The following is a 26,749-nucleotide window of genomic DNA, read 5'->3' as shown; positions in this document are numbered from 1 at the left end:
ATGATTTCACACGGATGCTTTAGGTGTGTCTATAATTAGTGTAATTTAGGAATACGTTTGCGTTATTGTGTGGGATGAATGTGAGAACCCCGATGCGTCTTGGTGATCTTCTAATAAGTCCAGGGTGGTGAAGTGTGGGATTAGGTTGAAGATGAAGGATCTTGGATCATAACGCATGGTCTCTTCCTACCATTACGGAGTGACCCAGGATGGTCACTTTCCCTCTGTAGGCCAGGTTCTTTTTCATCTGTCACACGTGTGACAATTCCCAATGACTCACATACTTGCCTTCTCTAACTCTGATAATATGTGACACATTAATCTTAAGGAATATTTCATGGAAGTGTATTTCTGAGATTTTCATTCTGTTAAATTTTATCTATAACACTGTTCACAAAATTTTGTTTTACTTCAAATTTAGTCTTGTTTAAAAATCTAGGGAAAGAGCCTAAGTGTAGGAAAGAAAAAAAAGAAACAAAAATATTAATATTGAGCAACTATGGGCACATCTAGGCTTGCTCAGGAAAGACACAAACGACCTTGTTTTAGTCTAAATTCAGCTTTCTGGCTTATGATGAAAAGTGAAAGGTATTATGTGAACTCACTGGGCAAAACCAGATTTTATAAATAATTACCTGTCAGACAGTTTAAGATAGACAAACATACTCCAGACCAACAAAAACACAGAGCTGTCGTGCTCCTGAGAGAAATGTACGTTGAGTCTTCCTTCCCTGGGACTACAAGAAGATTAGGTAGAATAAAATGAAGGGGAAAAACAAAACCTTGAATTTTCAGCCTTGTGCAACTTCCAAATATATAATATGGGGGCAGAGAAGGGGTTTCAATAGGAAAAATTAGACCCTGAAAATTTTAGGTCTTCTCTAAGCCTGGCAGAGGGGAACCAAATACAGTAAGTGCTGCCATTTTCAAAGTAAGGACGTTTACTGCAGAGTTATAATTTTCCATGATTAGTGATGCCAAGGAAAAGAGAAATGATGATAAAAAGAAAAGTTTAATCATACTTTTCAACAGGCATGGGTAGAACACCAAAACCCTTTGGCAATTTTTGATATTAAATATCTGCATTTTTTTCTGAAAATGATTACTGCATATCAGGTAAATGACATTAGTGAGCAGCACAGCACCAGCAGCCGAGACTCAGAAAGGTTTGCTGCACAGAAAACCTCTGCTCTTCTTCTGTCTCTCTAACCCGAAGCTCTTACTGAATTAAAGACATAACTTCCTCCTTTGCAATTCATATTTAATCAGGAACTGTACCATCGCAGCTGCTATATTTTGGTTTGTTCCCAAGAGTTACACTTCCTCATTTATTAGAGAAAGTACAGATGCCAGACGGGCAGCTCATCCGCTCCCAGAAAGCAGTGCTTCAACCCAATTCCAGATCAGAGGGAAAACTTTGAAGGGCTTACGTGAAGACCCAAATCCTCATGCTCCTGCTTTTTGACGATGGTTCTCAAAGGGCATGGAAGCCATGCTCAGTATATATGTGTGTGTGTGTGTGTGTGTGTGTGTGTGTGTGTGTGTAAACAGGTGTGCGCACCTGTGCATCGTGGCTTGGGGGAGGTTCAGCTGGAAAAGTAGGGAAGTGGAGATGGACACTGCAAGTTCTGTGAGTGGAAGGAGGAAGGCATGAAAATGACCTCTTCAGTGAGTCAGATGATGGAGAGGAGGGAGCAGGTGGCTTGTCTCACCAGGTAAATCTTCGATGAGTATACATTTGTAAGAGAACTGCTTCTAAAACACATAGAGAGAATCAACGACAGAAAGCACAGTCGCTGGGTCAGTGGGAAGGGTAGACTGACTCATTTTAATTTTGTCTCTTAGGTCCCAAATCTGAATCATAAAAATGCATCATATAAAAGGCAGACTAAACACTGGAGGAAAAAACATACAGCACTGCTTTTAAGATTTATGAGCTGAGGGCAGCAAATCCAGGCCAAATTCAGAATTCAAAATTGTGTTATGTGCATTCTTGTCCACCTACACATCATCCTCAGCATCCTGCCATTAATTAGGCAATGCCCCATTTGGTAAACAAGGCCAAGGAGGCTGGGGAAAGGCTGGAGTTAGACAGTTGGGAGTCAAAAACAAACCAGGCCACTCCCTAGGGCAGGAGAAGGTAAATTCATATTTTATTTTCAGCCGGAACAGGGAATAATGAGCTCGATGTACCACTCCCTCTCTTTGCAGCAGGCACAGCCATGGTCCCCTCAGCAAGCCAGGAAAGCCATCCCACTCCTTCGGTAGGCACTCTGTCAAAGACAAAGAAATCTGCAATGAATTATCACATCAAGTTGATCGAAGAGAGGATGCAGGGGCTTTCTTCCTGTTTTGTAGACTGCTGGCTACAAGCTAATAGGGTGCTTAATATGAATATTTCTGGTGGCAAAGCTATAGCGACCGTTCTGTCTATTAAAGTCAGTGTGTGGTTAACAAGTGGTTAGGGAGTCTATTTTGGGGAAGTGGGTGATATGCAAAATAAGGCATCCCATTTTGTCCTGTTAATGGATTGGGGTTGGTTCAGCCAAGGAAGAGATGTACTGGGTCTGTTTGTCTTTTGGAAACATGTGTTCTCTATTCAACTTGCTCCACAGTCAGTTCTAACTAAGCATTGTAATAGTCTATAAATTACTGACTCATTACTGTCTTCCCAGGCCTAATTTATAGTCTGGAGTAGAAGGCTGTGGGAACAGACACCAATGGAGGCCTTTCCTCCTCTCTACAGTATGTTGTCAAAGGCACACTGCACATTACTGGCAGTGAGGAAAATGCCTCTCTGTAGAAGCACGTGGAGGCAGATATACAGATGCATGGTAGCATAAATTGTCGCTTTCGAAACTGGACACTAGTTGCAACAATACAATGGATTCCAGGTAAAGATAGCAACACTGCACCTTTCATCTCCTGCTAAGTATTTTGCATTTTAGAGTGGGAAGACCTGGCTAGCAGTGGCCGCTCATGACTGCGGGGACTCTTACTTTGTGACAAAGAGAAGCACAGCTAAAAGCCAGGACTGAGGATGAAAGCCCCTCCCTGGCATGCTATGTATCATTTAACTGGCAAGAGTAACATCTATACCTTCAACTTATAACTTCAATTTTTGACAACATGTTTTCAGAAAAATGTAAAAATGGCAACAATTTCGTATTAGGACTGCTTGCCTCTCTCAAGCCAACAACCCTGGGGCTAATGAGGAGCCCAGGCACTTTCAGCTCGACACCTCTAGGGCAGCCATCGCCCTGTGGGACATCCACAAAGGTGAGCAGCCCAAATTGCTGAACAGGCATCCCTGTGCACAGCTGTACCACATATGAACCAGAATGAGAGTTGAATGCTGAAAATCACTAAGGGCCAGGGAAAAGAAAAAGGTTAAATGCACCTTCAACCTCTCCAGGACAGGGTAAGAACAGGGAAACGGAAGCGCCAGCGATTCTTGCCAAGTTCTGAGCCAAGAAGGAACTCATTTTGGGTTTCCCTAACTGACCCCCAAAACCAAACTGCACAGCAGCATGATGCAAGATGCCACTGTGCCTTGTGGGCCAGGAGCCAGGGCCCTGATATCATAAGAAGACATGGCTGTCATGTCCTTTATTGGGTGGAAGACAGTCCTTTCTGTGTCCTGTAGCTTCAGGACCACTGCCAGTAACATCCACAAGTCTGAGTCCATGCTTGCTTGCCTCATGGCACCCAGTTAAGGCCTTCCTTTCAACCCACAACATTGGGAGTGTGGCTGGTGTTGCAAATGTCTGCCTTTGTCTGCACCTGTCCACTGGGATCCAGGAAGGTTCTGAATTCACTGCGGAGTTCCAGGGACGCAGCTGCCAGCATCCCAACCTCTGGCACATCTATGTACACCCAGAGGGCAGGTTGCTCTCCCAGCCCACAGCCTGTCCCTGGCTACCACAGGACATATCATATTCATGTTTTGCAGGTGCAGAGCTGTGGCTATTGAGGTTTCAGGTCTCATCCCCAGCTGAGTGTTCTCCATGTAACCTGAGGAGAAGCCCATCTATGTCATATGCTCTAGAAGGGCAGATGCCAAAGACACTCATTTCAGACTACTGTGCTCAGCCTGTGGGGTCTAGTGAAGGTTTCCTCCAAGTCTATGTGTCATAAGACCAAATATCACCTGCATAGGCCTTGGGAGACCTAGGGCAATTTCTACCACAGCTTTGGGATTTGGGACCACAGCTGGTGACAAACCTCCCTGATATCATGTATGTCCTTTGGAACCAGGAGATGGTCCACAGCCCTGTGAAAATATTTATATTTTATGTCTATGAATGTTTTCCTGGTGTATTGTATGTGCACCCTGTTGGTGCCTTCTGTCCTCTGAGTCTAGAAGAAGGTATCAAGCACCCTGAATTGGAGTTACAGATGGTTATGAGCTGCCTTGGTGCTGAGAACTGACCCCAGGTCCTCTGCACAGGCAGAGAGTGCTCTTAGTGACTGAGTTGTTTCTCCAGTTCCTCAGAAAGGAAGCACATGACTTGGATCATATCGTAAAGTAAAGGAACCTAATGGACATTTACAGAACATTTTACTGAGGAGGCAGAATTCATATTCTTCTCATCAGCCCTTGGAATTTCTCCAGGAAATTGGGCCAGGAATGAAGTCACAATAAACTCAGAAAACCTGAAATCATATTATCTACTTAGATCACAATAGATCAGAATGATGACTAACCAAGAAGAACGTAAGGCACAGAAAGTAAGGCAGATGCTAACCAATGAGTGTACTGAAAGAGCCAGCAGGGAAATGAACATTTTTTGAAACAAATGAAAATGACAACACACCAAATGTGAGAGCTTTAATAGATCAGGAAAGTCAATGACAATTTCCAATGTCAAAACAATAGAGATACCTCAAACAGAGAGCATTTTCCTATAGTATAGGCCAGGGGCTCAACCTTGACTGAGTGCCCAGCTATGATGCCTCCAAAAGGCTTATGGGAGAGTGATAAGTTCAGCTCTTGACTCTGATAGTCTACATTTTTCAAGCACAATGGCACCCCTTCATGTAACCTCATACTTGAAACACAGAGTGAGGTATGTGGACCCGTGAGTGAAGTGGGTTTCTCCCTACAGGTGAATGGATAGTGGTCTCTGCTTGGGGAGAGAGGCTTAGTGAGAGATGGAGTCTTGGGTTGTTTATCTGACAAATGGCCAGGTTTAACCTTTCCAGGGGGCTGGGATGAAATGGCTCTTTAAGTATTGAGAAGGACCCTTTCTAGAGGTTGATTCACTGTCACATTTGGGTTATCACCATCCTTTACACGGATCACAGGCTTTAAAGAAAGCTCCTCCAGGAGCCATGACAGAGGGGAAAGCCAAGTAAAGAGCTGAGTCTGGTTTCTACGAGCTCTTCTTTTCTAGTCCCAACACAAAGGAAAAAACAAGCATGTGGACTCAGGGAAGGGAAGTCAGTCAGCTCCCCATGGCCTCCTGCCAGAACCACTGCTCCAGCCTTTAGATGTGTGATGGGCGGACGGAGCCTATGGAAGGGAAGCATGGGAACATCTCAAATTTGGCATCTTTTCATGTAAAGAAAGCATCTCTACAGGAAGGCAGAGGAAGACAACTCATCTCTGTGTCAACTGTGAGTTTCATGTATTTGTGCTGTGAATGTAGAAACTAAATTTAAACACTGCCTGTGAGGCCTTCCAGAACACACATTCTCACAAATTGCTTTGTAGCTCACTTTTCTTCTGTCGAATCCTATGAATGAGTCCCAGGCTCACATCTTTATACACATTTCTGATTATAAGAATTCAGACTGGGTAGAAACAGCCACCTCTGAGCTTTATTTCCATCAAAACAAGCTGCTCTCAATGGTCATTTGCTACTTTGTGGATCTGTTGAAAGCCCAAACATTTCAGTTTCTCCTAAAGTTAGCTACAAAGATGATAATGATAATAAAAACATTGTATTTTACAATTTCTGGTTGTTTTTATACTTTTTAAAATTGAGAATGCAGCTGGTTCCAAGTTTTTGACATTAGTATCAATGGGCAGTGCCTGGATGTGAATCTATCAGTAGAGGCAGACAGAGTGTGCACAGGGCCATGGGCCTTTCAGAGTGTGAGCTGTACTTTCAGAATACCACATTGTTTTGTTATCTGTACATGGATAAACTAGTGAACACACTATTTCCAAATTGGGTTGTTCCTGTTTTCATGGGTTATATCCAAAAGTTACCCTGTTATTCCAGTACACATTGTTGAACGTTTTATGTGCCATGCACTTGATAAATCAGTACCTTTAGATCAGAGCCCTTCCTCCCTCTTCCTAGCTCAGACTTAGATTTAATTTTACTCTCACTGTACCTGCTTTCTGCTTTTCAAACTTCCCATACAAAAAAGCAATCATTTCACTGTCCCAGGCTCCAATCCCCTACAAATACTTCACTTATCCGAGGCTTCACAAAGGCAGTTTGGTTTCCACTGGGTTCCTATACATCAGATTTTGGCCGAGCTTTACTGAGCCCTGCTCTGTGTAAACTGCAGTATGCTGGGTGGTGTAAGGACACAGAGACAATGGAGACAGACCTTGGTATCACTGTGCTTTCAGCTGAACATCATATTCACTGCAATAAAGAAAATGTGTAAAAGAGCTATTCTTAAGGAAGAAAAAGAGAAAACAAAGTGGCCTTTCTGTTTGTTTTAAAATTAAATAAAAATATTTAATTTTAGATAAAAATATAAAGCATGGAATTTCTTAATATTTCTCAAAGGATGGAGAAAAAGATGAAAAATGTGGGAATACATGGTTTGTGAAGTATTTTCATGTCCATATCTAATTTGAGCCTTACCACAAACAAGTTCAAAGGGTCTCATGTTTTAGAAGTGTATGACTAGTGAGTGGTGGATTTAGGATTTAAAACATGGAGCCCACATTCTTCCCATATTCCAGTCTTACATTCAAACAAAATACTCCGACCCATCTATCATAATTTATTCTCTCTGGATTACTATTGACACATAACAAACTCAGTTCTTGCTAAACATGACTTAGGGAGTAAATTAAGATTTAAAATCCATCAGGCTGATACTAAATTTCAGAATGCAGGGACAGTTCTTGGAGGCATTCCCAACCAGGACTTACTCTTCAAGGTGTGTTGAAGAATATTATTTAGAAAACCACATCCAAATCATTTGGGAAGCTTAAAAACAAACAAATAAACAAACATCCCAAACAAACCTTCAAAGTTGGACATCATAAGGACTGAAGAGAGGGTCCATTCAGTAAAATGCTGGGCCTGGTCGTGGGGTGGGCCTGGTGATCTCAGTGCTGGGGAATCAGGTTCAGGGAGATCCCTGGGGCTTTGCTTCCTTGGTGTTTTTGGCTAACTGTACTACTTAGTGAGATCTAGGCTAGTGAGAAACCTGTCTCAAAAAAAAGTGGACACACGTACTACTGAGGACCCATGATCAAGGTTGTCTACTAACATCAACACACACACACACACACACACACACACACACACACACACACACACACACACACACCTGGAGCACTTAGGGTCTAGTGTTATTTCGAAGCACACCCTTCGGTTTTGGAGGTAAAGTGAGGGCTGCTAAGGTAGTAGCATAGATATATGATTAATAGGACCCCAAGATGGTTTGTCTGTGAACAGCCACATTCAGAATCTGTTGTGACTGAGCAACAAATGGTATATCTCAGTAATAACCTAACAAGAATATCTGATGAACTTAGTGCTCACAGTATAGCTTCTCCCAGAGAATTGGTGGTTTCTCCAGTGTAGTATTTCTCACTTTAAGCTGTCTACAGACTGTGCTTTCTTCCCAGATGCTGAGAGGCCATCCTTAAGGGACAGAGCTAGGTTGCTAGCCACAACATGTTTAATACCATACTCAAAGGCATTTGGAAAGTAAGCCCGTGGAACTAAGTTGAATAAACCCTTTGCAAACATCTACAATCAAGGCACAATAGTACTCTGGAATTAATTTTCAGCGGATGAAGACAGTAATGCCCAAAGGGAGTAGTCCATCCATGGTGCTATAGGGAGAGCCTGGGGACCCTGGCCCAGTCTGGGGCTCTTCACAGACACTTCTTACCCTGCCCAGAGCTATGTATTTATCTTTAACAGGGAAAACAGATGTAGGCAAAGAAATGGTTTCATTGTTTTTTTTGTTTGGTTAAGACCCTTGGGAGTGGAACAAAAGTAGAGGGAGTAGAGGATGGGGACTTGATGCCTCAAATAGTACAGCAGGGTAGCTAGAGGCTTCTGTCCTGTTTATGACTCTTGTATAGAGCAGATTCACAATGCTCAGAGGGCCATTCCATCCCTGAGTGCTATGAGGACTGATTTTGATAAATGGATGAAATATCTAAACAGTTAGGATAAAATTGGGTGAGGCTTCTGCAGTCAATGTGTGTATCTTTAGAACATTTGAGACACCTGTATGTTTCTGGTCAAGTCTTATCAAGGCTGTGCCTGGTGTCTGATTCAAGGTTAGATGCATACCACAGCCTGCCTGGATCTGTTTGGATTTGGCCACTTTGGCGGAATAAGTGACAATAAAAAGGTTTGGGTTATACATTCATTAAGTGTAGGATAGATTATCTGCCACAGAAAAGTGCCATGGACAGTCTCCTGAGTGCTTTATCCCACAGGGCTGAGACTGGCTTGACAGTCTTGCCTGGCTCTGCTGGTAGAGAATGCCAGGGAGGCAGTGGTTTGTATTGGGATGATGGTTTTCATAAGACCTTGCTAAATGTCTGGCTTACTGGACATCCAGCTGAGCTGGGGCTGTGAAGGCGGCACTTTTCTGAATTTTATGTGTCAATGTGTCACGGGTCAATTCAGTCAGCTTTCTCTCTGCCTTACTGTACTCCCACTCTTTAGAGTGGGCAGGTTGTTTGTCCACCACCAGCCTTTTCATTTAAAATACTCTTTTCATCCAGTTGTTAATACTTACAGTAATGGTTTAGTAAGCCTAGAAGAGTGTGTTTCTGATGTTTTCAAAAAGACCCATGTCCATGCTTGCCCTCACTGCCTCCCCTCTGTCCTTCAAGCTGCTCCTCTCACATTTGTATGCTGTTCACACTTTGTACGTGAGAGAAAGCAGACTGTATTTGTCTAGGACTAGCTGCTTTTGCTTAGCATGATCTTCAGTTTCACCCATTTTCCTATAATTGACAGATGACTGCCTAAAACTCCACTAAGCATTTACATACTGGTGAGAACTAGCCTCTTCTCTATCTCTCTTCCGACAGCACTGCTGGAGACTGTATCAAGTTGTTTCAGCCATGCCCCTGTGTGTTTGCTGGATTCAACATCTGAGCCTCTTCTTGGTCCCTACACTTGCCTAGGAAAATGAATGTCCTCAGAGCCTATTGCTTTGCTTTAATATAAAAACTTTGAAGCCCCGGGACTTCATATCAAAGCTATGTAATAGTTTCTTAAAAGATAAAATATGCCTCCTTTCTTTGCGGCTGTGTCTGCGTGTGGCCAAGAGATTTAATTATAATGAATAAAACTGAATGGTGGTCTCAGACATTTAAAATCAAAGTGAAAATCATGGCTGAATTTCATTAGCAAGCATAAATACAAATAGGCACAGCTTGTTTGCAACACTGCCATGTGACTTATTCCTTTTGATAATTTCATTCCAACTCTGATATTTCAGAGAATCTAAACTAAAACACATGATGGACAGTTTTGTAAATGTGCAAGGCTCTTCATCAAATGTTTTCCTTTTTCTAGACTTCCCCCATGTAATAGATATCCTGTGAAAAGTCATGGTGGCACCTAGTTAGACAGCACAGCCTGATTTAAGAGCAGCAGGGGAAAGTGCCCTTTAAATAAGAGGTCTTCTTTGGCTGGCAAAAATGGGAAAAACCAAGATACAACATTGAAATCTATTCTACTGTACGTACCTGGGATTCATAAACCTAGAGGGCCTTGCCTGCCTGCCTGGATCTGCGGAGAAGTCTCACTATATAGCCCAGGCTGTCCTCAGCCTCTGGCCTGTGTCCGCCTCCCAAGCACTGGAATTATAAGTGAGCGCTTCCGTACACTTTATCCTTTTTGTGAGCCACCGTGTAGTTGCTGGGAATTGAACTCAGGACCTCTGGGAGAGCAGGCAGTGCTGATCACCACTGAGCCATGTCTACAGCCCACTTTGTCAATTTTGTGAAGGCTGTGTTCTAACTGTGTCTCAGATTCTTACTTTATTAAATGCTTGGGATACTGCCAAATTGGTTTGGCCTTATAAATACAAAAATTGCTAAATGTAGTTATTAGAAGTTATCATTTCTAATTGTCCAGGTCATTTCAAATTGTAGGAGAAATATGTTAGTTATTGTTCTTACTAAGCAAAATAATTAAGTGGCTGGTATAAGCCATATTGTGTTTTAGAACAAATTTTTTTTTTTTTTTTTTTTTTTTTTTGGTAAATGTCAACTTTAGCAATTTCATGGCATGGAAAGTGTATAATTCCCATGTAAACACCATTCTTTCCACAATACCATATAAACTTAAACACATTAGAGTTCATAATTAATGCCAGTAATATGAAGCTTTCATTCAGATACTTTATGAATAATCAAAATACAGAGGTCTACCATTGTCCCAAGCAGCAAAGACATCTATAATATATGTGAAAGGTGCCAAGTTAGTAGGAATTATTAACAGAAACAACAAAGATAGGGGGCTCAGCTCTATCAACCATTAACTCTCATTTCTCTTAATTGACCAGTTGCCCCTGAAGGCATAAAATTGCTATTTGATTTATCTTTCTGTGTTGAGGGTATAATGTTGAGGGATTAATCAAATTCAGCAGCACATCAAAAAGATCATACTCCTCAATAAAAATGCTTTCAATCCAGGGATACCAGTGCTATCAACTCATGAAACCAACAAACATAAAGAGTACATTAAAAGAATAAAGGACAAAAATAATCATCTTGTTAAATACAGAAAAAAATGGGTAAGATTCAGAATCCCTTCATGATAAGAAGAAAGCAGGCACAGAAGTATCACAATTCATCAAATAAGGGCTGAGCATGAAAGGGCTAAAGCCAACACCATAACACCAGCAGCACAAGGCTGTCATATTGCTCTCATTTGGCATACTGCTAGGGGGTTTAACAATTAGGCAAGAAAAGGACACAAAAGACATAAACATAGGAAGAAGGATGCTAAATGGTCTGTTTACAGATGGCATGATCCTATATGTACCCAAACCTAAATATGCCACAAAAATTTTTAAGTTTTTAGTTATGAGTAGCAAGATGCAAAATGAAACATAAAATAGCTGTACTAATGATTTGCTGGGTAAGAAATCTTGAAAGCAATCCCATCACGATAAAATAACTAGGAAGAAACTTAACAAAGACCACTATACTATAAATTACAAGACAATGGTAAAAGAAATAAAAGAACACAAAGAGAGAAAGAGCTCCTGTGTTCATGTATTAGAAGAATTAACTGTTCAAATGTCCACTAACCAAAAGTAATTTGCAGATTCAATTTTATCCTCTTCACAGAATTGTAAAAATAACCTTAAAATTCATATGCAATCACAAAAGACACTAAGGAGCCAAGGCAAGCTTGAGCAAAAAGAACAAAGCTAGAGGTACTATAAAATTTGATTTCAGGGTGTACTGCAGTCATAGTATGCAAAACAGTCGGTACAAAACAGATACAGACACTAATAGAAAACCGAGAAGCAAATCTGCACATCCATGCCCAACAAATTCTTGACAAAAGGTGCCCAAAATATACACTGAAGAAAATATACACTGCCTCTGTAAAAAGTGGTCCTGAAAAAAGCCTCAGGAAGGAGAATGAAACTTGATCGTTCTCTTTCACCTCCTACAGAAACGAACTCAAAACCTACCTAAACTCTTAAAGAAAATGAAATCTAGCTATTTCCAGCAAGATGGATGGAATAGGAAGACATGGTAGGCCTGGTATGTTAGTTGCTTTCCTTTGGTTGTGAGACCTGAGAGAGACAAGTTACAAGGAGGCAAGATTATTTTGACTCATGCTTTCAGAAGATTTGCTCCAACATGGCAGAGGGTCATCAAAGACCACATTCCTTATCCAAACCAGGAAGCAGATGGAAAATGGCTGCTTTTGCTGGCTTTTCCCACTTCCTTCTTCTATTCCATCTCCACATTCTCAGTCTGGTGGGATTGTGCTGCCTATATTCAGGGAGCCCCTTTATGTGGTCTAATCCTAGACACACTCTGAGGTATGTCCTACTTATCTCTTAGGAGGTGGTTCCCAGTCCAACCAAGTTGACAAGATTAACTGTCACAAGTCCACCTTTGTCAGTTTGATACCCACATACATCTCCTTAAATCTTAACATTCCATACCTGTTGGCCCATAAGAAAAAATGTCTTAGTCCATCTCCAAGAGCTCTCACAGTCTTAATAGTTTCAACACTGTTCAGAGTGTACTCTGAAATGCAAACGTGGGTCACTAAGAATCAAAACCAAGTGCCATACTTTCAAAATATCACTGTATGAAATGTTAAAATTCCCATTCAAATAGAGAAGAAAAGGATAAAAGCAAAGAAGGATTAGATGGAAGCAATGCTGAAATCCATTAGAGCAAACATTCCTTCAGCTCTGCGTCTAGCAGAAGACTAAAAACAAACACAAACAAACAAGCAAGCAAAACAAACAAACCTGTGCAGCCTGTGCCAATCAAAAAACACAACCCAGGAGTCAGAACATATCCAGGAATACATGCTTGCCCATGGTTGATAACAACTTCATTGAACAGCATATAAATTATAATTCAGGTTCTTAAAAGGTATTGAAGCTAATGGCCACTCAAAATGATGCGTGAACAGGATACCGTAGTTACTATCATATTTGGTATGAAAAGGCATGTTTCTGTGTGAACCTGCTATCATCCATCTATTTATTCATTCATTCATCAAATGCACCACTGACAGAGCAGGGTCATGGGGTGGGGGTGGTTGCTGTTTTCTGTGGGAGGAATCTGATGTGGGAGACTCATACTGAACAAGAGTTGACACGCATGATGAAGGTCATACTAGAGTATAACAGACATCAGATGAGACAGCAGCAGAGGCAGATGGTTTTGGCTATGGAGGCTTCTGGGAGGAAGCGACACAGCTGAAACCTGAGCTGTGAATGGAAGGTGATAAACAGGAGACAAGAATGCCCTAGGTTAGACTCTGAGGAAGAACATGATTCATTTTGTTCTTAAATAACCATCTATGGTGAATACACATTAAATCCAAGACACCAACCCAGAATGTGTGCACTGGAAGGGCTAACAAAATCACCTAAGAAACACTCATGTTACAGAAGCATTTTATTAATTGTTTTGAAACACTGCTGCAGGGCTTAGCATAAATTCTTTTTTGTTGTTGTTGTTGTTTGTCTTTTTGTTTGTTTTTGTTTTTAGAGAGAGGGTTTCTCTGTCCTGGATTACCTTTATAGACCAGGCTGGCCTTGAACTCAGAGATCTGACTACCTCTGCCTCCCTGAGTGCTGGGATTACAGGTGTGTGTCACTGTGCCTGGTTAAATTCTTTATATTAATTTAAACTATTTCCTTACCATTTATTTGGAAACTGAATGCAACAGCTGCAGACTGACAATTGGGGGCATGCTTTTCCCATGCCTCTGCTTTTTTTTTTTTTGGCCAAGTTAGATAGATGTTCTGGTAGCACTGGGAGCATATTCTTTTAATCTGCAAATATTGCACCCTTATAAGTTCTGTAACAACCAAGAGAATTTCTATGGACACTTACAGTTTGCCTTAGCTATTCTGAAGTTTTACCTCCAAAATATTATGAACAAAAAGTTTCCTATGGTGTGAAAGCATACTAAGAAAAGAGCTATCATGTTAAATGACTGAAAGAACCATCTTAAGACAGATATGGTATCTATGGGAACCTACAATATGGTACAGTAGGGAAGTGCTCACTTTGTTAGGTACTGAGTAAATTCTACAGGTAGACTTTAGGGGTCCCCAGTAATTAAGTTCTTGCACAGACCTAGATCCCCTTGACATGCTGTTATCTAAGTCAATTCTTTACTAATCATATTATTTTGAAGACAGCAAGGAAGTTTAGATTTATAAAGAATGAATGGTCTAGTTGTACTTTTAATTGAGATAATTTTAAGATATTCAGTTTTAATATATTCAATTTAATTAACATATTAAAATATGTAATTTCATTAGTTAAGCACAGATCTTTTAAAAGGCCTAGGCAAAATTTAGCACCAGTTCTACAAAGAGTTGGCCAAAGTTGAGATCAGAGTTATTCTTATGAAAACCAGGTATGACATTTCATGAACTCCTACTATGATTTTGGAAGACTGGAAGAGTTCTTCCTCTCTGTATTCTGTTTGTGCAGCCCTTGAATGGAATGGAGACAATATTGCACAAAGCGCAGCTTTAGGCTGTACAGTCTCCACCCTGGAATGACTCAAAGAACCACTTCAATCAGGCTACAGGAGAAGGGAAGAAGGGTCGTTTTGCAAATGCGTCTGCACCTCTCCAGCCCATCTGTTGGTGGCAGTGATGGCAGACTAGTCCTTTACACACAGGACCAGCTGACCTCCTGTGACTGTAGCCAGCATCCTGTACAGCTGAGCTGTGGGAGGTCAGAGAGAGAGAGAAAGACAGAGAGAGAGACACACACACACAGACAGCTCATGTACACATAGCTGCCTGGAAAAAAGATGGAAGAAAAATAAACAAACGTAAAGAAATATAGTATTTCAATCAAACTCTGAAATTTGTAAAAGTGGTTTTGGTCTTTATATAATAAAAATATTTATCCAAGAAACTCTGAGTTGGGTGTGAACATCCTACTTCTAGTGAGATTTTGCTTGGCAAAGGGCTGCAGAAGAGTGGAAGCTAATGCAGAGCATGTCTATAAACAAATTTATTTAGTTAGTACAGATTGACACACTCACTAGAGAATTTCAGCAATTACGTCTGTAAAACTATTTCCTACCGTGGTTTCCTTTTGTGATTCTGCTAATTTACTCAATTGAGGCCATTTTCATGCATTGACTGTTCTATCTTTAGCCACCCATGCTGAAATGAACATATAGAGTCTGCCTTCTTTCCAATTCAGATAAGCATAATCATATGAAGACATTAAAAAGTTAGGCTTTTAGTGAAAAAAAGATGAAGGTTGTAATATCTTAAAACATGATGCAATTTAACTCTGGAGAAATTTAGGTTTGGATATGGAAGTATTTGGCAAAATGTGAGGTCTGAGTAAGCATCAAGCATTTCACATTTCTACTTTTGATTATAATAAGATATAATAAAATCTAAAATAGTTATCAAGCATACTGGCCATGCCCCAGAGCATGATGGGCCATCCTAGGAGACTATAGCAGGACTCAGCTATTCAAAGAGGACTTGTGGACTAGTGTTAAGCTACAAGCATCTGAAGTCTCAGCATAGAGTCTCATTGCCGTGAGTTGTCTGTGCTGTGTGCAGAGATGAGATGAGATGATGCCAAAGATCAGCTTCCTGACCCCCCTCCATTTTATCCACAGTCAGATGCACCCAGAGATAAGCCAGCCTCTACTGAAAATGAGCAGGCAGATGGAACGCGTTCCAGAGTTTTTCTCTAATTAGTGCTTTTCAAGAATGTTGAAAACAAAGAGGTGAGGATAGCAAGTTTGTGGAACTATCACCTGACGAGTGTCACGATGAACTGCTTTTCTTATATGTTTCAATATGATAAACTCAACAGGGCCATGTATGATTCATGTACTGCTGCTTTTCTTCTAATGTTTTTATTAGCATATGTTAATTATACATAATAATGGGTTTCATTATGACATTTTCATGTAAGTCCAGAATGTATCTTATCAGATAATATGCTGTTCCCCCTTTTTGCCCTCCTTCCCCTCTCATTAGTCCTGATCCTCTTTTTGTGTGTGTGATACAGTGAGTTTCATTATGGTGTTTACAGGGGAGGGTGAGGGTTTCTTTTCAGGATGATGGGCACCTTCCAGTGGCTACATCATGAAACAAATAGTGTTTTCTTGCCCATCAACCATTAGTGTTCTCTAAATCCTTAGTGAGGGAAAGGGTCACATAAGCCCCCACTTCTTCCATGACTGGCTTTAATCTAGCACAGAGAGCACACGGGTGATCACAGCTGAGCTCAAGAATTCAACTGTCACTTTCCTGCTAGCTTTTTGATCACTTCCTCCTGGCGGGACTGCCTTACCGGGACACAGGGGAAGAGGACACGCTCAGTTCTCATACAAGTTGATGAGCTGGAATGGACAGGAAGGGGGTTCCCCTTTTCTGAGGAATAGGGGAAGGGGGAGGAAGGGTGGGACTGGGAGGTGAGGTGGGATGGAGCTATAACCAGGATGTAAAGTGAATAAAAAATAAGTAAATTAAGAAAGCATGAAACTATTATGCCATGCCTGGAAGTCAGGTTCCACAGCACTCCAACCTTCCCTGGGTTCCTATGTTCTTTCTGACCCTTCATTTGCAATGACCCCCAAGCCTGGCAGAAGATGATTTAGATATGCCATTCAAAAATCATTCATTCTCAGTACTGTGGCAGGCTACACAGCTGATCTTACTTGTGGCAGCTCAACAGGTTATTAAAAAAGATACTAGTTCCTAGCATTAGTGAAAGTGACGTTATCTGGAAATAGGCTATTTTCAGATGCAGTTGATTAATTTGAGGTGGTTAGAGCAGTGTGGCAGTGATTTCTTCGGCTAAAGCCACTCAGTTGCTGGTATTTTGTTAGTGTATTCCTAGACAACTAAGACAGGATGGCATCTACTTGCTCAGACCATTTTCTTATTTGGATTTGTGTGGTGTTCAAGATAGCATCTGGCTTCAGCCCAGCAAACCTAGAACTGGAGGCCATTGCACAAACCCTCAGAATCCTGAATTAAAAAAAAAAAAAAAAGTCTTTAAAAGTGTTGGCATCACGAATGCTCTGGGCTGGGAGGGTCAACATGAGGTCAGTTCTACTTCCACCTAGCCAGGAAGATTTTCCCATCTAGCTTTCGCAGCAGAGGTGAGGGCTCACTGTTTTTCCAATGTATATTAACAAAAACACTTTCCTAAATGATAAGCCTAGAAGGAGACCTTACAGAGCTATCTTTAAGACTGGTTCTTTTGTCTTTAACACTGTGAAAATACAAGGAGACATAAAGTCAGCCTCAGGTTTTGGCCTTCGAGGGATAAGGCCTACAGACTTTTAAAAGCAATTTCTTCTTGAGGCCAGGTCTCAGGTAGGTGCAGGCTGGTCTTGGATACCTCCACTCCAGTGCTGGAATTACACGTGTAAATAACGCTGCTGGCTTTATGACATTTGGGAGATCATAACTAAGGCTTCATACATGCTACACAAGCATTCTACCAACTAGGCGAAATCCTGAGCCCCAAGGCAAGGTTCCTGATAATGGGACTAACACCAGTAAGTAAGATCAAGTCCATTTCTTTTCAGCCTATTAATCCTTAGGATGAGTAACTCCATCTTTTTAAGGTATAATGGGATATTACAAAAATACATTATAGTAAAAAAATGGCATTTGAGGAAATAAAAAATAATGCTAAGGACACCCTCACTGGAGTAATTTTTTTTTTTTCTGGTTAGTTACAAACAAAGTATGTAATTAGTCATCAGTGATAAAATTAATTAGATTTTATTAATTGCACTAGTCTGTATATCTGGAAACATACATTCCCTCTGCAGCTAGAACTCAATGTGTGCTTAGGCTCCCGGGGAAACTCAGGCTCAAATGTGTCCCTGGATGATATCTGCCTATTTGTTCATTAATTAATTAGTTCATTCATTCATGATTATTTATGAAGTGCCTTCAGCAGCCATACAAAGTGGGGATATATTATGAATATCCATTTATATATTCAGATATGGAAAGATACATATGAATGTAGGACAGGTGGGATAGGTGCTATGAAGATAAACAGGACTGACTAAGGAGACAGAGATGGGGTGGATTTTGTTGTCCCTTTGATAATGATACTCAATGTGATAGCCACCTTTAGTCCCAGTACTCGAGAGGCAGAGGCAGGTGGATCTTTGTGAATTATAGGTCAGCTGGTCTACATAATGAGTTCCAGGACAGCCAGGGCTACATAGAAAGATCCTATCTCAAATAGACAGACAGACAGACAAACAAATGGGAAGAAAATCCAAAAGTGAATGAAGTAAAGGAGGAAGCCATGCAGAAACCAAAGCATAAATACCTCTGTTTATGGCATACAAATGCATCAACAAAATATGGGTGCAAAAGTACATGGAGCTCTTTTAGCCACGGGAATTAGATGATAAATCTTTCAGTAAGAAACACTGAGGGCTTTAAGAACTTTGTACAATAGACATTGAGTAGTTATGAAACCTTATGAAAATAACTTGGATTTAAAAACAAATGCAAAAGTAGTTAGTTCTACAAAGATAAGGACCTGGCATCAGTTTAATGATGAACTTGTCAGGCTGTGAGGCCATGTAATTGGCCTGAGATCATTTCAATACAAGGTTAGGAATGGAGGAGGGCAAGAGAGATAGGAGCCATTGAAGTGGTCACAAGCCAGTAAATAGTCTTTCACCCATGTTCATGCAAGTAACTCCAGTTAAACTCAGTGTATGTGTTTCTGTCTCATACACAGACAGGATCATATGGGAGATTATTGGAAAGAAGCAGGTTTTCAATGGAAGAGAGAAAGAGAGAGAGGATGAAAGAAGGTAAGGGGTAAAAATGGCTAAATTCCTTATATACATTATGAAACTGTCAAATAAATAATTAGCACATGCCTGCTGACTTTAGAAAAGAAACACCGTTTTGTAGAAGGGAAGTATTACCTAGGCATATTGTGGCCATTCAAATGGTGGGTGGACTAGGTAAAATAAAAGGCATTCATATTGCTAGAAATGTTTAGAAATATCCATAAATTAAAGCCCAGTCTTGGAACAGATAGAGTGGTGAGCTTTTTAGAAAGACGGGCTTGGGGCTGGAGAGACTGCTCAGTGGTCAAGCTGTTCTTATTGAAGGACCTAAGTATGGCTGCCAGCGCTCACATCAGTGACTTACAACTGCCTGCAAGTCTATTTCCAGGGGATCCTGTGCTCTCTGGCCTCTCTGGGCACTTGCACACACATGGCACACATAAGCTTATGTAGCGCACACACAAATGAAATAATAAATCTAAAACAGGCATTCTTTGCAGCATCAAATTATAATTTTAGATCAGGACTCCAAATGATATATTTGGAGAAGCTGAAATGAGACACAGCAGACAGACATAAAGCACTGGCACTCTTCACTCTGATGAAAGAAAGACACTGGGAAAACCCAGACCTAACATCAAGCTGAACGGGAAAGCCTGAACATTTCCCAGAAGATGGAGATGAAGTAAGGACACCCACTCTCACCACTCCAAGTTCATCATAAATGCTATTGAAAGACAAACAAACAAACAAACAAACAAACAAACAAACCAGAAATGAAGCCATGAAAGTTTAAAAATGTTGAAACAAAGCCTCAATTCACAAATAAAATTGTCTATGTAGGAAGCACCTAAGAACACACAAAAATAATATTAGTAGAACTAATGAGTTTTGAAAGGTTATAGGGCACAGAGTCAACAGAAGAAAAAGAACACTTAAAAAAACATCCTAGCAATGACCAAAATAAATGAAAATTTATAAATCACAAGCACATGGCAAACACAGCTTAGGGCAATTTCACCACAGTGCACATCCTCAAACGAAAGCTGAAAGACCTGGAAGATAAACTGAGAGATGATGTTCTCCACACTCATTCCTTTCTAAATTTCAGGAGCTTTTCTGAAAAAAGAGGCAAGCTGCCTATATGAAGGAGAGTGAGAGGGAGAAGGAGACTGAGGCAGAGACTAAGCAAAGAATAAAACTGAAAGGACAACGAAACACCATCTGATTGAAAATATAATAAAATGTTAAAGCAATGAAGTACATGTAGAGTGGGCACCTAGACAGGATAGTAGATCAATGGACTATGTATAGACAACAGCACCAAAAGAGACCAACAGCAAAAGTGTGGACACAATTCATGAGCACTTGCTGTCTCTGAAAACACAATCGTGGGACATCTGGACACTCGCATGCACAGGATGAACACATCTCTTCCCATACACTGGATGCAAATACTCAATGCAAATGAAGAGTAGGCCTAAACTTAGGAAACGCAACGTGTCCAGAAGATGACACTTTCCTGAGAGAAAACTTTTCTTAGCAATAATAAGCAGAGTTTCACTGCTGATGCACCTACAGGAAATAAGATAAATTGGACTGCTTTAAAAATGGAGAATTCAAGAGCTGGGGTGGCCAGTGGGCAAGGACCTGCATACCCTGTGTGAGGGCCTGGGTTGACACACAGCACTGGAAACAAATAAAAAACAATCAAGAGAAATGAAATGTGTCTGCATGAAGATTTATATACGAATGTGTACATGCTTTTATGTGAATTCTGCTTAGAACTGACAACAGCTGGATATACCTCAAAATGTCCATTATGGAAACAAAATGTTGCTTATCCCAGAAGGCATACTCTTTTTTTTTTAAATATTTTTTTTTATTTATTACAATTTATTCATTTTGTATCCCAGCTGTAGCCCCACCCTCATCCCCTCCCAATCCCACCTTCCCTCCTTTTCTCCTCCCATGCTCCTATCCAAGTCCACTGAATAGGAGAGGTCCTCCTCCCCTTCCATCTGACCCTAGCCTATCAGGTCTCATCAGGACTGGCTGTATTGCCTTCCTCTGTGGCCTGGTAAGGCTGCTCCCCCATCAGAGGGAGGTGATCAAAGAGCCAGCCACTGAGTTCATGTCAGAGACAGCCCCTGTTCCCCTTACTAGGGTGGCACACTCTTTTATGATAAAACTAAATGGACTATGGTATGTGTAAGACACAGTGGATTACAATGGGTTGTGCTTAGTGAAGAAAGTCAGCACCAGAGGAGCATACACGTGTGGTTCCATTTGACGGCATTCTAGAAAAGGGAGCACTATCAGATCAGACAATGGATCAGGGCTGACAGAGCTAGTTGGAGATAATGGGGGAAGACAGATTCTTTTGCAGTAAGGGAAACACTCAGTGTCTCGACTGTGACAGTGGTTTCAGCTGTCACTACAACTTTACACATTCGTCACTGCATCGTCAAATATATATTTGTCAAAACATCAAATTATATACTTAATTTGAAAAAGTGACTCATATTGAATATAAATTATACCTTTGTAAAGTGAAACAAATATGGGTTTGGGGAATCGCCAGCAATTAAATATTACAAGCAGAGGGTGTTGGGACTTGATGAGTACTAAAAAATGGGAAATAATACTTAGTGAATCTGGTGTTGGCTGTCTACCTGACAGTACACTGTATTTTTATTTGAAAGAAAAAAAAATTCAAACAGAGTTAATATGAATAGAAAAAATATATGAATAGAGTTATTTTTAAGACCAAGATAAATGTGCATGTATTTACAGAAACAGCCTAATTAATTTTGCCAAACACTTATTGAATGCCTACTGCATGCCAGGCACTATGGTGGAAAACACATATAAGAGAAATAAAATAGGATGTCTTGGGACTCACAGCATACTAAATCACACGGGTGCAAAATAGAAACAGAGAGAGCTCCAAAGAGCTCTCTCTCTTTGGAGACAGGGTCTCACTATGCATTTCTGGCTATCCTGGACCTTGCTATGAAGACCCAGTTGACCTTAAATTTATAGCGACCCTCCTGGGATTATGCCTACCTGGCTGGGATCAACCATCATTGAACTGTCTTTTAAAAAAATTATTTATTTATTTTTATTAATTACAGTTTATTCACTTTGTGTCCCAAAGTCCCTGCCTCATCTCTTCCCATGCCCTTGCCTCAGTCCACTGATAGGCGAGGTCCATCTCCCTTTCCATCTGACCCTAGCCTATCAGGTCTCATCAGGACTGGCTACATTGTCTTCCTCTGTGGCCAGGTAAGGATGCTCCCCCCTCAGAGGGAGATGATCAAAGAACCAGTAACTGAGTTCATGTCAGAGACAGTCCCTGTTCCCCTTACTAGGGAACCCACTTGTACACTGAGCTGCCATGGGTTACATCTGTGCAAGGGTTCTAGGTTATCTTCATGAATGGTCCTTGGTTGGAGTATCTGTGTCAGAAAATATTCCTGTGCCCATTTTTTTTTCTGTCCTTGTGGAGCTCCTATCCCCTCCAGTCTTATGGAGTGTTTGAAATTGAATCCTAGGGAACTGCTGCATGAGAGGCTGTGTGAGGGAGCACGCTTTAGAACACCATCTTTGACCTTTGGTCCCTTTTCTCACCACTTTACAGCTCTGCTCTCTTTTCCCAAACCTGGTCACCATCAAATCACTTGTGCACTGAAGGCAAACAACCAAACGGTTACAACATCCCAGATTAGCACTATAGAAACATGGCAGGAAACAAGGATTGTGAAAACAACACTTGCATTATTGTTCACAAATGTCTGATGCCACATAACCCACTCTACCGCTATTCTAGTAGCTGAGATCAATTTCTAAATAGAAGCTTTGTAATTACGGAATGTTTGAAATGCCTGCTGTATTTCCTCTGCCTGTTCTGATGAGCCAAAGATCAAGGACATCTATTCTGCCTGCAAGACTATGGAGCAGTCATTCTCACTACCACTTTATTAGACATGTATCTAACACCCACAGTCCTTTTGCGTGCGTGCTCATCTTTACTGGCTCCTGGAGATTTTTTTAATTCTTAGTTTTTATTTTTTAATCTCCCTAGCTAAGTGAGTTATTCCAACAGTGGCTGGTGAGACATAGAGTCACATAGCTTGGAGAGCTAAAAAATATTTTAAGGCCCACATGGCACCCTACATGAATGCTCAAGCAGAGTGGGGAGACATTAATTTTGGTTAAAAATATCAAACTAGCATTTTATCTTTCAGGTTCATTCTGAGGCTTATTTTTTGTTGTCTTCAGTCCAGGAATATTCTGGGTGCATCTGTGTGATCTCTGTAACTGCGGTTTGCTTTTCTTTGTCCAGTGCTGGGGACTGAACCTATGACCTCAAGCATGCTTAGCAGGTGCTTACCATGAAGCTACATGCCTAGCCTGAAACTAGCCCTTGCAAACCAGGGCTGTCCTGTGGACGACCATGTAAGTAAGCCTTTTCTTTCAAGGACTGGGAGTTAGTCAGGGGTCCTGACTGCTTAGCTTTTGAAACATTTTCTGCTGGCACCAACTGCAACACACTTATGCACATTCCCACGATAGTTAATTGCTGACAAGGCTCTTCCACAGGCTCATCACACATGAAGCTCAGCATGGGAAGCAGGTGCAGTTACTACCTTGATTTTAAATAAGCAAAGTGTGGCTCAGGAAGGCTGGCTAACTTGTCTAAATGTCATGGACATAGTGAGCTGGGACGCACAATGAGTCCCGCTAATGTCCAAGTCTACTGTTCCCACTGCTTCAGTCCACACACCTGTGCCCTCAGGCAAATGAACTCAGGATACTGGTTGGTATGGTTTTGTTTTTCTGAGAGAGGGCTTTATGGTGTAGTCCAGGTACTAGGGCTCACTCTTCTCCTGTCTGAGACTCTCCAGTGTTGCAATTAGAGGCACGTGTTCACATGCCCAGCTTTCTTTAAGCCATTATTTTAGTTTAAATGACTAAACAACTGAAATGAATGATACCTTGTGACTGACTTTGATTCAAACTAAGTTGTAGCTGACACTCTGGGTATCACACATGGGAAGGGTTTAATGTATTTTAATGAGGTGCCTGGGAAATGGCATGTGGCCAGCAAGTACTTGTTGAATAAATCAGTGTACAAAATTGCACTGTGTTTGTTTCATTTTAGTGTGCATGAGCCCTCCAAATGAACCTCAATTGCTACCCTGGTTTGATTTGTCTCTAACTGGAATAACCTAGAGAAACAGTTAGAGAATGTAACTAAGGCTGAATTCACCTTCAAAGAAGACAAGAATAGCTCCATGGACAAGAACACAGACACTGTCCTGTGTTCTTCCTGTCTGGCAGAATAATCTCAGGCAGTAACAATATATGCACAGAAGAAAAGATTAACTGAAAACAGCTCACAAGACCTCCATACCAAATGAACAACACTGGCTGAGAAGAAATAAAGGCTAGCTCTCCTGCAGACTGCACAGATGGAGGGCTAGCGAGGAGCTGGATTCTGTACAGTGGTCCATGTAGGAAAGCCAGTGCACTGTGATGGTGAGGCGTTTAGCTGGGGAGAAGATGGACTGCGACCACATGTAATAATCCTCCTAGCAGGCCTGGCCAGAGCCATCATTGGCTGACATCTGGAACAATGCATAGAAGCTACTTCTTTTTGGACAGTGGAGTCTGAGAACTTGCACACTGGATCTGAGGCCAAGAGTTGGTCAGAGAGGATGACTGGAGGCTGGGAACCAAAATGCTAGTTAATGGAAGGCCAACTTCCAAGAAACAGAATTTGAAAGTTAAAAATTGCTCAAGTAAGAATACACTAAGGCTCAGATTAAATTTTAACCAATAAACGATTTAAGGAGGCCTAGGGAATAGTCTCATTACTGAAAAATAAAAACTTAAATAAAATAAACAGAAAATTGCTTGACTCATAGCTCTTCTCCCTCTCCCCCCTTTTCTGATTCTGTTCAGTTTGTCTCTTAGAGAGTCCCTGGGGAGACTTTAGAGGGACACACATGTCTTGACATATATTAGGCAGGTCAAATCCAGATGTATGTTTTTTAAATTAAGATGGCTTATTTAAAGCAATAAGAAGCTGCCACAGGATAGCCAAAATTATAGATATTAGAGATGGAAAAGACCCATTAGATCATCAAGTCTGTCCCTCAGGACTAGTGCTGGAGAAGCAATCGAAATAAAATGATCCACCCGCTCCAACTGCTCTCTGTGGCTAGAAGACAAAAAACACTCTTGAGCAAGCAGACATGAATTTTGGAAGTTACGGCTAAAATACTGAACTTCTTTTATCAGTTTTTTGGCTCTTTGTCAGAAAAAGCGGGGGCTATTTTATTACAGGCCTTATATGTCCTCAGCCTATCTACATGTGACTTAATCAATCAATTAGTGGACCTTTATGTATGTAAAGAAACAACACACATATGTGTGTAGATATACCTATTCCATGGCTTTCCACTCCTTCAATCATAAATAATCTCACATGTATTCACAATATGGTACTGCCTCATGCAGAGACACATTCAGATCATGGTTACGAGTTGTTGGTGTGGAAACTGCATCCTTAGGACCAAGTCTTTTGTGGGAACTCAGGATAATGTGGCTGTTGGTGGCAGACAGGTGGTACACACAGGCATGAACTTAGCTCATGTGAGGAAAGTGTACACACACAACCCATGTGGAGACCAGAGGGACAGGACTGCCTTTAGCTTTCCTGACAGAAACTGTTTCAATAATTTTAAATACCTGTAAATAATGCTTCTTAGGAAAATATTTTGAAACATCTGTAGATGGTATTTACCAAAATACGGGAGTGGAATAGAGGCAAATCACTAAGAATTGCTTGACATTTTTCAACTGTCTGAACGAGCTGGAGTTGATTTGCTCACTAGCAAATAGGTACTCTTTGAGCAGTGGTTCTCAAACTGTGGGTCACAACCCGTTTGGGGGGGGTCAATATCAGACATCCTGCATGTGAGATATTTTTACTACGATTCGTAACAGTAGAAAAATTACAGCTATGAAGCAGTAAATAGTAATTTTAGGGTTGGGGTCACCACAATGTGAGGAACTATTGACAGTACCTGGTGACCCACTGCAGGTATGGCTGTCAGCACAGATGATTAGACAATTTTGGGGAAATGAATTTAACTTCAAACTGACTGACCAAGCTGCTCATCTCTGAGCAGGGAGAAATGCGACTTCTCTATCAGAGCCATCACTCTGCAGAATGAGGTCTCCTTGAAGAAATTCAGTTAAAATGTTTCCCCTAAAGTCTTCTAAGTAGATTTTTATTTTCTTATTTCTTGAATAAAAATGTGAGGGAACTGGCTAGAAAGATGGCTCAGCTGTTAAAGGGCAAGGCTCATAACCAAGATCTGATAGCACGACCTTTTAAAATGAATCCATGTGACTTGCTACGACCTTATAGTAAGAATACACGTAGACAGAGTCCTCTCTCTTGGTGAGTTTCTTTAGGTGTACAGATTTTAGTAGGTTTATCCTATATTATATGTCTATATGAGTGAGTATATACCGTGTGTATCTTTCTGTTTCTGGGACAGCTCACTCAGGATGATCCTTTCCAGTTCTCACCATTTACCTGCAAATTTCAAGATTTCCTTGTTTTTCATTGCTAAGTAATCCATTGTGTAGATGTACCACAATGTCTGTATCCATTCTTCAGTTGAGGGGCATCTGGGTTGTTTCCAGCTTCTGGCTATTACAAATAAAGCTGCTACAAACATGGTTGAGCAAATGTCCTTATTGTGTACTTGAGCCCCTTTTGGATATATGCCTAGGAGTGGTATGGCTGGATCTTGAGGAAGCGCTATTCCTGGTTATCTGAGGAAGCACCAGATTGATTTCCAGAGTGGTTGTACAAGTTTATATTCCCACCAGCAGTGGAGGAGGGTTCCCCTTTCTCCTCAATCCCCATCCTGAAAGGCAAAGAGGATGGACATCAGAAGAAGAAGAAGAAGAAGAAGAAGAAGAAGAAGAAGAAGAAGAAG

At 41.0% G+C, this 26,749-nt stretch overlaps 1 protein-coding gene across 4 annotated transcripts in view; it reads right to left on the bottom strand.

Moving 5' to 3' along the window:
- Positions 1-1,821: 1,821 nt before the first annotated feature.
- Positions 1,822-26,749, bottom strand: part of Supt3h (SPT3 homolog, SAGA and STAGA complex component) — a 344,588-nt gene continuing 319,660 nt past the window's right edge. For 3 of the 4 annotated variants that reach the window (XM_055612450.1, XM_055612464.1, XM_055612456.1), the window contains exon 12: positions 1,822-2,292. In XM_055612450.1, the coding sequence (XP_055468425.1) occupies positions 2,029-2,292 (264 nt within the window). In that variant the 3' untranslated portion in view covers positions 1,822-2,028. The remainder of the gene's footprint in view (positions 2,293-26,749) is intronic. The other variant, XM_055612473.1, reaches the window with a different exon arrangement.

The sequence above is a fragment of the Psammomys obesus genome, unplaced genomic scaffold, assembly GCF_907164565.1.
Source record: "Psammomys obesus unplaced genomic scaffold, mPsaObe1.curated_primary_1811, whole genome shotgun sequence".
Taxonomy (NCBI): domain Eukaryota; kingdom Metazoa; phylum Chordata; class Mammalia; order Rodentia; family Muridae; genus Psammomys; species Psammomys obesus.
Note: the sequence above shows the minus strand (reverse complement) of the source record. Positions and strands in the feature narration are given on the sequence as shown.